Source organism: Cebidichthys violaceus, unplaced genomic scaffold (genome assembly GCF_023349555.1).
Source record: "Cebidichthys violaceus isolate CVI_PGR_0920_01 unplaced genomic scaffold, fCebVio1.0.p SCAF_9, whole genome shotgun sequence".
NCBI lineage: Eukaryota > Metazoa > Chordata > Actinopteri > Perciformes > Stichaeidae > Cebidichthys > Cebidichthys violaceus.
This window is the reverse complement of record NW_027176975.1, coordinates 14656032-14667908: the sequence shown is the minus strand read 5'-3', so window position 1 is coordinate 14667908 and position 11877 is coordinate 14656032. Positions and strand designations below refer to the sequence as shown.

General features: G+C 39.6%; 1 protein-coding gene across 1 annotated transcript; it reads left to right on the top strand.

Annotated features, from left to right (window-relative positions):
- Window positions 1-967: 967 nt before the first annotated feature.
- On the top strand, window positions 968-8694 carry tmc1 (transmembrane channel-like 1). Its single transcript, XM_068703609.1, has 20 exons — window positions 968-977; window positions 1790-1813; window positions 2408-2882; window positions 3000-3182; window positions 3318-3408; window positions 3516-3597; window positions 3798-3904; window positions 4031-4129; window positions 4257-4399; window positions 4485-4629; window positions 4710-4904; window positions 5065-5244; window positions 5327-5479; window positions 6294-6422; window positions 6604-6671; window positions 6789-7028; window positions 7109-7234; window positions 7371-7449; window positions 8019-8154; window positions 8471-8694. The coding sequence occupies exons 1-20, from the start codon at window positions 968-970 to the stop codon at window positions 8692-8694; spliced, it is 2889 nt and encodes a 962-aa protein (XP_068559710.1).
- The last annotated feature ends 3183 nt before the right edge of the window (window positions 8695-11877 follow it).

The following is an 11877-nucleotide window of genomic DNA, read 5'->3' as shown; positions in this document are numbered from 1 at the left end:
GTGTTTGTAGTGTGTTTTTTACATAGTTGCGATTTATGATTTGAGTCTCTCTTTGGACAAAAACATTCATATTTATTGTGTTAGTAGAGCCTTTAGTTCATTAATATGAATAGAACAGACAAGTAAAAACAGCACAGCTGTTTATACTGGATTTCTGGTTTTAATCATCAATATAAGACTACCCATCGACCACCTCAAATATATTTATACTTTCTAGCTGCATGTTTGGGAGCTGGCCTCTGGCCCTCGGCTGTCTGCCCGTCCCTGTGGCCTTAGCCACCCCGTCTCCCTTCATTAGGCCATTGTTTGCCTCTTTTGTGCCCCTCTACTGCACACAGCCGTAATGACCCGATCGCTGGCCACTCCGGTTACACGAATGACACACATCAAAGGGCCGACTACATAAATATCAGTCCAATTTGTCAGTCGTCCTCTTTGTTGTACTCTTTATCTCCCTTTTGCTGCAGGACAATAGTGCCAGGTATACAGTAAGGTAGGCTAAGCTCGACCAGTGAAAGGGGTCAGTATTGTATTGAAGATATTGAGAAAAGGACTGGATTTATAAAGCTGAGGTCATCAGAGGAGGAAGGGGTTGGTTATGTCGTAGATATACTTTATCTGAAGAAAAGCATGAACATGAGACGACGGAAAAACATAACAATATAATGGATTAATGAAAGAAGAGAAAAATGTGTACTGTTTACTTCATAACAGACTTCTGCTTTCATGATTACCTCAGTGTATTAGACAAGTTTGTCAGTTTTAAGTCATGTCATCATAAATTGTATTTTGATCACTGACTGAGTCCAGTCTTGTAACTTAGTTGACCAACTCATCGTTCACGTGACTCATCAAATTAAGTTTTTTAAAAACATTGTTAACTTATTCACAATGTTCCCAGCTTGCATTGTATTGGGATGGAATTCTTTAAAAGTCTTCTATTGTTTAATATGAAGAATGTTTCATGATGGAGGCTGGTATGTGCCTTGTTACAAGTCTCAGATGAGTCTCACTTTATCTCTATCATGGAACTGAAAACAAGGGAAACCTTGAAAATGATTGGTGTAGCTACACTGGTCCAGCAAGAATGGCGACGCTTCGTACTGATGTATTGATGCCTTTTATTCTCCGCATTCTCTCTCTCTCTCTCTCTCTCTCTCTCTCTCTCTCTCTCTCTCTCTCTCTCTCTCTTCAGCATCTCAGACACTGTGAAAACTACAAACAAACAATTTACATAATATTCAACACATGTAAATGCAAATTCAGGTCAACAACAACACACACAAACACATGTACAAATCAACTCTCTACCATGTGCACCTCCCGGACCACGCGCAGAATCCGTTCAAACTGGGGTCGCCCACTCCTCTCTGTTTTCGCGCCAGCAAACGACCCACAATGCAACGGCCCATGTCAACTCTGGGTGTGGCCCACCTCGCGACATTACATGATGAACCACGACATCCTGAGGCACCACATACGGCACCATACAAACTCAACACATCCACATGTCTCCCTGACAGCTACAATTGGTATCTATGTCAGTCATTCCCTTCCTGTCTTACTACATGTATGCCGTAACTGTGGACAATTGAATTAACAGCACTGATCCTGATTTCACAGTATTTGCATGCATGTTATTAGAAATGACCACATCAAATTGATATTCACACAATATACAGATGCCGGTTGTCATAACTTGGTGGCAATTTACGGACATAGCAAATAGATGTTGAAAACATCGATATTCTCAACTTTGTCAATTTGTGACTTTGTTTGTCTCCGGCAGTTGACATTGGACTGGAATTTGAAGGTGAGTGGGTTCTTAATGGTATTAGATGAATGGCTACATGTTCCTATAGTTCAGGCTGTTTCTTCTGGTCAGATCATGAAGAAATGTCCTAATTAAACTAAATTATTAGGAATGCACAGGAGTCTTGACCTAATGCTCTTTAATATATATTTCCACACTTTATCCTATTCCGGGGTTGGGATTATAGGAGTGGTTTGTTTTTCACCAGATGTTCCTTCACTTCTCCCAGAAGCTCTGTTGTCACCATCTACACATCTGGCCTCGCTGCTCCACCAGTTCATCTTCTGCAGTTTTTAACCCCCATACCCAGTGCCATGTAATACTTACACTTCCCTTTGCACCCTATCATGCCCCGTGTCTCTATTATCACAGGATTATACTACCTGGATTAAAATATATCAGTGAGAGAAAAAAAAGACATGGTTTAACTGAGTAGAGAACAATGACAGACTTCACAATACTGTAAGATAACTATAGCAAGACAGAAACAAAGTGAAACCGTTAAAGTTTCAATGATGTGAGTGAGTGTAAATATTTTGTACAGCATTTCATTGTTGATATTGAATTAACACAGAATCTATGTTTTTACTACAGGTGACGAAGATGAAGTTTCTACTTTTCAAGAGGAACATGAGAGGGAACGACACAGAGCAAAAAGAAGTGATGGTGATAGAGAGAGAAGGAAGAGGGGAAATGTGAGGAGAAAAAGAGCATCTAGAGCAGAGGAAAGGGAGGGGGAATCACAGGCCAGGTCTGAGAAAAGAGAAAGGGATAGGAGAAAGAGAACAAGGAGTGATCAAGATGCAAAAGGGAGAGAGAGGGATGAGAAGGTGCAGCCCAAAACAAAAAGTGATAAGTCGGCAAAAACAAGGAAGCACATAAAAAATGAAAAAACAAGAAAAATGGAGGAGGTGGAGGAGGGAGAAGGTGAAGAAAGACATGCCAAGAGAAAAATTAAACATGGGAGTGCCAAAAAAGAAGAGACAAAAGAGGATGGAGGTAAACATACAGTAAAGGAGAAAGCACAGGAAGTGAAGAGAAAAAAGCACAAGAAAGTAGTTGAAACAAGGTAAAGTATTATCGAAAGATTTCCTGCTGAGAAAAGTGTTGTGATCTTTCCATTCTGCAGGGTTCTGCAGGGCACAACTATCATGTTAAGACATTTAACACATCTTCTATTCCATAGTTCAGAGCCAAGTGAGGAAGATGACAATGATGAAGAGGACAATGAGGAGAAAGAGGTGAGGCCAGAGTCTCTGTCATCGGAGGAGTTGGAGAAGTTGAAGGAGGCCGTGGACGAAAGGAAGAAACTGATCCAAGCTCTGAGGGGAAAACCTTGGCCAATGAAAAAGAAACGTGTGACTTTACGGTAAAATCACTCATGTTTTCATCGACATGTACTTTGAATAAGGATCCTGAAAAAGTCAGAATCTCCTGAGGATCAGCTGTAACACAACATGTGGCCTCTGGTTCACTTTGAATCAAATCATCTTCTTCCTTGTAGGGAGTCTCAGGAGTTTGTGGAGAAATATGAGGGAGCTTTAGGAAAAGGGAAAGGCAGGAAGCTCTATGCATACAAGGTCATGATGAACAAGGTCAGGCATCCCAGACTGACTTGATGTCAGTATCTAATCATATAGTTATTTAAATAATTCTATTGAATATATGATGGATGTTTTTTGGAATTATATTTCTGTTTTAGAAATGGATGAAGTTTCAACGGGACTTTGAAAATTTCAAAACTGCCTGCATTCCATGGGAGATGAAAATAAAGGAGATTGAAAGTAAGTTTGGTTTATTTTGTTTTTTTCTTCATAGTATCAAACTTCATGTCATATTATTCAAGACTTTGTATGCAAGATGAATCAAACAGCTTATACTGTATGGTTTGCAGGCCTCACATTTAGTTCTCCAGCTTCTCTGCTTACAGAAAGTCATTACTGGTGTCACAATCATCCTCATATTTATTCCCTCTGCCTCTCAGGTCATTTTGGCTCCTCAGTTGCCTCATATTTTATCTTTCTGAGGTGGATGTATGGCATCAACATGATCTTGTTTTGTCTGACCTTTGGCCTGGTTATGGTGCCAGAGGTACTGTACGTTGCGTTTTAAAAAATCAGAAACAAGTTAATAATTTCCGGGTCATGTATTTCTCTGTTCATTCTGTCTGCCGAGTTTTTTTGTAATAACCCTTGCTCCTATGCTTATTTCCAACAGGCATTAATGGGGAGACCCTATGGCACCATCCCAAGAAAGACTGTCCCCAGGGCTGAGGCAAGCAGTGCCATGGACTTTGCTGTCTTATGGGACTTTGGAGTCAGTTGTATCATCACACTCACCTCAATCTCTTGTTGCTTTGTTACATAGGCTTGTGTGTCAGTTTACATGTGAATAATAATTCATTCTTAGTGCACATAACCTCAACAACAATTTGCATCCACAGGGTTACGCTCAGTATTCGGTCCTCTTTTATGGTTACTACAACAACCAGCGAGCCATTGGCTGGCTCAAGTTCCGTATGCCTCTGTCATACTTCCTGGTTGGTGTGGGAACAGTGGCCTATAGCTATATGGTGGTTATAAGAACGTACGTTTATAATGACTACATACAAAGGATTAATCTCTTTTGGGCACAATGTTTTACTGAATTCGTTATTATTTCTGTTTTAAAGGATGGCCCGTAATGCAAATGAGTCTGGGGTCGGAGATGATAACAGCTTTAATTTTAACTGGAAAACGTTTACCAGCTGGGACTACTTAATAGGAAACCCTGAAACTGCAGACAATAAGTTTGCCTCTATTACCACCTGTTTCAAGGTCAGTGTAGCTAATACAGTCCAGTGACTGATGCCGTTTACATTCACATTCATATATATGGCCTCCTTCTACCTCTGCAGGAGGCCATCTTAGAGGAGCAGGAGAGTCGAAAGGATGACAACATCCATCTGACTCGTTTTCTGCGTGTGCTGGCCAACTTCCTGGTCTTGTGCTGCTTAGCAGGAAGTGGATACCTCATCTACTTTGTAGTGCGTCGCTCTCAGAAGTTTGCCCTTGACGGACTGGAGAATCACACCTGGTGGGAAAGGAATGAGGTAGCAATGAGAAATGGGAGACAGGGAATCAAAGAGACATAAGTATAGAAAAAGAAATGCATGTTGAGCAAGTTCTATGTGATACATGAAACCTTTTTGATTTATGACATTACACAACTGTAATTAACAACATTTATTATTATCAATTTGTGTTTCTCAGGTGAACATGGTCATGTCATTACTGGGGATGTTCTGCCCCATGCTTTTTGATGTCATCAGCACCCTGGAGAACTATCACCCTCGTGTCGCCCTGCAGTGGCAGCTGGGTCGCATCTTTGCCCTCTTCTTGGGAAATCTCTACACCTTCATCATTGCACTCATGGATGAGATCAATCTCAAAGTGAGAACTACATCATGTAGACATGTGAGATATTTTATAATTCTATAATATACTTCACCTGTGGTGTGTATATGTGTTGCAGAGGGAAGAGGAAAAGATAATTAAGTTTAATATAACCATGTGGGAAGCCAGTCTTTACAATGGTACAGTATTAGAAAACAGCACGGCTCCAGCCATCACTATCCAGCCTGCTGATGTGCCCAGAGGGCCCTGCTGGGAGACCATGGTGGGCCAGGTCAGTGTGCATGTGTGTGTGTGTAAACGATTATGTAACTGTATGATGTAATTATGTTAACAGCATACAATTATGGATACCCAAAGTGATCAATATTAAATAAAAATATAGGGCATTTTGAAATAATCATATGCAAACTAAATATGTAATATAACCATGGAATTGTGAAATTTGTAATGGATAACTCAGCTCAGTATTATGACCTTTTATCTTTATATTTACATTTATTTATTTCAGAAACATGGAAGGAGCAGTTATGTGATTGGCTGTTGATTTGGTATTAATGAGTGGACAGCCATTTAAAAAAAAAAAATCTTCTACTGGAGTTTTAAACTCTATTGGATTATGTCACAATTTATTAATTTAACACTGACAATGTTGTGTCACCATATATTGATTACATTTGCTTGAATACAGTAATGATTTTAAATGGAAAAAGAAATGTCCTCTGATGACATTCTGTTACTTTTAGAAGTCTTTGATAAAAAGTGAGAGAAATGCAAAGTTCATGTGATTTAAGGTTTGCATTAAAATGAAACGATAGTGTATTTCGTGTTGGGTAGGACATATAGTGCAGTTTCATTTCTTACATAGAACGTTAGTTTACACAATGGTAAACTAACCTGAACATTGAGACACATACAAAGTGATAAAGTGGTAAATAAAAATGTATAACCTCTGTAAGATGACCACCAATATCATCAAGACAGGAAACCATTTAGTATTTCTTTACTTTCTTTGAAATTATCCATTGCGTTATACTTAATATGTATATACATACAAGCATAATGTATGATTACGTCGTCCTTTGCAGGAGTTTGTTAGGCTGATCATATCTGATACCATGACAACCTACATCACGCTGCTGATCGGGGACTTCCTGAGAGCCGTGCTTGTTCGTTTCCTCAACTACTGCTGGTGTTGGGACCTCGAGGCCGGATTTGTGAGTCATCTATTCTAATTGATTTCAGTGACTGTGCCCCTAAAATTGTATGTCTCAGTGTGTATTTGTGATCACACATTAAAAATGTGTACCTTTTTCCAGAAGTGACTTTAAATGTTGGCTATGAAAATAAGAGTCACAACTGAGTTATTTTTTGTCTTTTTTGTGTTGTTTGTGAAAGCCTTCCTACTCTGAGTTTGATGTCAGTGGGAACGTACTGGGCCTAATCTTCAATCAAGGAATGATATGGTGAGAAAACAACACTGGTTTTATTAAAATCAGCAGGTTTAAAAGGTGATGGTGAATAGCACTTTCAGTCAGTCCTCCACTCAGTCAGACAGTGTTGTGCCTAACCTTTTCCTCCAGGATGGGTGCTTTCTATGCCCCCTGCCTGCCTGCCCTGAACGTCCTCCGGCTCCACGTGTCCATGTACCTGCAGTGCTGGGCTGTGATGTGCTGCAATGTGCCGCAGGAAAGGGTCTTCAAGGCCTCTGGCTCCAACAACTTCTACATGGCCATGTTGCTGGTCATCCTCTTCCTGTCTACTCTGCCTGCCATCTACACCATTGTCACCATCCCCCCTTCCTTTGACTGTGGACCCTTCAGGTAATAATGCTAGTTCAAGGGATCTGGCATTTTCAATCTGATTACTTGACCTTCTGTCACAATCATTCTCTTGTCCTTAGTGGGAAAAAACGTATGTTTGATGTGATCCAGGAGACTCTTGAGTCGGACTTCCCTGCCTGGTTTAGTAAAGTGTTCAGCTATGCCTCTAACCCTGGACTGGTGCTACCCTTCATATTGCTTATGGTGTGAGTCAACAGCAGAGTGCATTAATATTCTTCAGCACAGCTTAAGTTAAATTACATGACCATGTTGTCATCACTTCCTTTTAGTGGTAAAGTTTAAGGTTCTTTGATGCTAATAATCTGTTATCTTATCTTTCAGACTGGCCATTTATTACTTGCAATCCACATCCAAAAGCTACAAAGAAGCTAATGTGGAACTGAAGAAAAAACTACAAACGGTAACCCAAAATGAGTTTTCCCCTTTCTTATCCAGCACATAGCTTTAATGTGCTTTTAGGTACTCTGGAATAACTAACGTTTGTACTTTCACATGAATGACACTCATAGTCAAGTGAAAGAGATTTGAGTAAAATATGTTCAAGAACGATGTGATACTGTATGTCAAAAAAATTGCCCACTCTCAATAAAGAGGGGCAATTAAATTTCAGGCAGGTAAAGGTAAGAGATTAACAGGAACTTTCATGCTTGTTATTTGTTTGTCCTTCACAATTAATTTTTTTCTATCAGCTTTCAAACTTACCAACAGTATGTAGATGCACAAACAGACCGCCTGAGGCCACGGTGGCATCTGTCTGTGGCCACAGTAGTTGTATTAGTATCATTACTCCAGCAGAGGACAGCAGAAGAACAGCTCCTAGCTGTCCAAAGAGCTTGTCAAGAGCAGCAGTTGAATAAAAGCAATATAACAACTGATGTACATTTCTGTATGCCTTATTCTACATTTCTACACTTTACGGTGGTTTCTTGACTCTTGTTGTATAATAATTTATTTTATGTCCTTTTCAAGCAAAATGAGGAGAACAAGAAAAAGAACAAACTAGCAGCGCTGAAGGCACAAATGGATCTAGAAGAGGCCCGAAAAGCTTCATCACAGACTGCAAAGCAACAAAAGAACAACAATACTTCACTACAAAACCAAGAGTGTGAGGCTTTTTTATTCTAGACAATAAAAAAAAACCCCAGATCATTCTGTATATTGGGATACAAAGAAAGATCAAATATAAACGAAAACAAAAATCTGTTGAACTTTAATTACAAAACATACTTTGGGTCTTGAACTATGAAGCATTTTTCTGCCCTATTTAATATTTTCTCGTTACTTCCAAGTAGCCATAGCTAACACTGTTAGCTTGTCCTTGACAAAACTTTACCTAACTGTTACTTTTACAAGAGTTATACAGTGATGCTACGGTACGTATGGTTGATAAGTGAAACAATTCTTTCCTATTCATTCAGCAGATGAAGAAGAAGACCACCGTAGTAGTCAGAGGCTAAGTCACAGTAAGAATGGATGCAACGCTCCTCCTTCAGTTAGAGAACAAGAAGGCCAACTTCCAGCCACCAGAGCCCCTGTCTCCAGGTCCTATCAACATGGCAACCACGGGGCTCCTGGGTATCTGCCCGGTTTCCCTCGGCAAAGTGAACCGAGGATGCACAGGGTGTCGAGTCTGCAGAGACACTGATGGAATGAAAATCACTATGTCAGCAAATGTCACTCAAAATCAAGCACTTTATGGAGAAATTCACGTAATGGGAAGTTAGTCAGTTGGTGCACATTTTCTCCTCAATAAAAGTAAAAAAAACAAAACGGTGTTCATGATTAAAATAAAGCATTTCAAATGAGACGTTGTTGCTTTGTTTACCATGACGTTAACAAGAACAGAATATCTTTAAACGTTGAATTACACTTTTTAAATGCGTCAATCTGATCAATAAATTAGTAAATGAAATCTGCAATAAATTGTAAATTAATTTGAAATTTGAAGAAACTGACAATTTTACTTCTATGCAGCATAAAACAGGAAAACTGTTAGCGTGTCTTTATGCTATGTTGGCTAAAGCCAGGTGTGCAGATTGCGGTTTACGGAGGTCTACATATTAGCTCTACTTGGCCTAATCTTTGATATCACAGCAACTCATCACTTGGCATGGTTGAGAAATCAGGGCTAGACATGGAGGTGTTGTTTTTCTAAATTGTATCAATTTCATTTTTATTAATTCTACACATGTTTTATGATAGAAAATAACAACACATGCAATAACCATCTTTACTTTAATCCTATTGATCTTTCAGTTTCCTAACAAATTAGTTCTATTCAAAATTTCAATCATTTAAAATTGCACTGACATATTTTTCTCTTCTTCTTCTCAAACTAAGACACTGAGCACAAGTGTCCCTGGACCTGTGACTGGGCCAAAGCATTAAACAATTCATTAGACATGGAGGTCATTTAACCTCGCGAGGCTTAAATGGACCCCTTATTCATCACTGGCTGGACTTGTACCCTCAACTTTACAGCCGTTACATAATAATAGGCTACACTGCTCTGAACTTGGAAAACACAAATAAAGAGTGTCAGATTATTCTTGTTTTCGGACATAAATGAACCAAATTGAATCTTTGCCAAGCATTCAGATTTGAGCTGTCAGTGTGAATCCATTCACTGTGATCTCCTGACTTTCATCATGTATCATGATTCATATCATCTGATAACTGCATGGTCATATCCAGTGTCTCAGTAGCTGATTCTGATCTGCACTCCTGCCAATCAACCTCTCATTTAGCTGACCTGTCAGTCACACGTAAAAGTAATGGTGTTCTCTCATTAGTGAAACTTTATTAACCTGAAATCCTATATATTGATGGTCATTAAAAGTCTTGTTCAATTGAAATTCAAGACGAACAATGTAAGGGTTGTTATTGAGGATTAAGTGTTGTCTAAATCATTTAAGCCAACAAGTCAACAAGCTCATAGTTCCACTGACGTTGAAATTCAGTGCCAATCAAATCCACTTCCATTGATGCTCATGATCAATTCATGACAAGTGCATTAAGTATTAATCTCTGCAGCTATTTGAGAACTAGGAGATGGAGTAAGCCTCCATGCTTTATTCTTTCATAGTTGGCCAAGAAATGTCAATCACATTATTTAATGAAGACTGAGGAAGACTGAGTAAAGCCTCCATCTTATGTGTATGCTGGAGACACTGTCATATTGTGCATCACTCTTATTTATTTAGGTAATACCAACGCTGCCAACGCTGATGCCCGCTGTGTCACCCTGTCACTGGAGTTGTGTTTTGGCTCCATCCCAGTCTCCCTGCATGCTGGTACAGTGTAGGAGAAAACTGAGCCATGATGGGTTACACATTACCGGATATTGCAAGGTCTGCTGTATCACGATGGGCATCTCTTATTCCCTAACAGTGAAGGGAGGATCGAGACATTGCGGTGCTTCAAGCTCTGATTTGACTGTTGGGACATTGTACAGGTTTGCGTTGGAGAGCAAAGGTTGTCACAGAGTGTGAACTTTTTGAAAGTTAGACAAACTATTTCATGGATCTTAAAAAAGAAATGCACTAAAAGATCCTGTAAGCCTCAATCCAGTATAGTGAGAAGAAAGGTTGAAGAGGAATATTGAATGGTTGCAGGAGAGGAGGGGACAATCCAGGGGAGGAGTGAGAGGAGGAGCTGGATGAGGAGGACATGAAAAGCTGCAAGCCAGAGGGCTTAGCTTGTCGTTCAGGTACAAGTAAACCATCATGAATATAACTCACGGAAGTGTGCTGCTCTCTCTGTTAGCAGCATAGCAGACAGGCATCTCCTGTTTCCTCCTGTATTATTCAAGCATTTAACCATAACTATGCAGGTTGAAACACATAATAGGAGCATAGACAACATTGTTCATCCCTCAGTCCTCATTTCTAGCTCTTAATAAAAGGACAGGTGACATTTTTAAAGTCTGCCCTAAACCAATGGCAAAATGGAACATGGCTAATATGAATGAGGCTTCAGCAATCTGAGTTGATCAAATCAAGCACGTATTTTTCCAAAGTCACAATCCATGTTGAACAATGAGGTCTTTTAATGTACATATGGGTTGTGAGTATTGTTTTTAAGGTGGACTTGAACAAATGTGAACCTATCATTTAATAAACAGCTTGTAAAACTGACAGACTTGTCCCTTTAGTAAAACACTGTTATTGAAGTTACAGAATCACTGGAGGTACTCCTGTGTGTTCAGTTTGCAGTGTACTCCCACAGAAAACTCTGTACAGTATTTAAATAGAGTGACTTGTTTCACTTTTCACTCAGGATTACTTAAGCTTTCATCTAACTTTAATGAGGGCTTGATCTTTATGTCAACATTTGCTCTGGTGTCTCCTTTCTGGCTCAGTAAGTGATGGCACTTGTCCAACCATCAGTTTTTTGTGCATTGTTTCCTCATATAATCACACCCATTATATGACAACAATACAAGTTATTAGCCATTATCCAATTTGAATAAACTTGAGGATTAAAGCAGGTGGACTGTATCCAAGCTCCTATTTCTCCAGTGAAAAACAATTAGCATTTTGATAGACAAGTCCATTGTCTGACCTTATTTTCCTTCAGCATCCTGATTATCATCTAATGAACTGTGTTATCTTTGACGGTCGTCAAGGAGCCCAGTCTTTGAACAGCCTAAACAGAGGAGCACCTGTTCTTGCATGTGTGTGTGTGTGTGTGTGTGTGTGTGTGTGTGAGTGTGTGTGTGTGTGTGCGCATGTGTGTGTGAGAGGGGGTGTATCCTGGCTTTCTGACACAGTACCTTCACAAGTGTAACAGCCCATTGCACCGAGTGACACATGGATGGAGATGAGAC

Excerpts from the sequence above, each read along its gene's own strand:
- tmc1 (XM_068703609.1), top strand. Across the intron at positions 7,235-7,370 it reads CCCTTCATATTGCTTATGGT|ACTGGCCATTTATTACTTGC; the intron begins GTGAGTCAACAG and ends CTTATCTTTCAG. Across the intron at positions 8,155-8,470 it reads TTCACTACAAAACCAAGAGT|ATGAAGAAGAAGACCACCGT; the intron begins GTGAGGCTTTTT and ends TTCATTCAGCAG.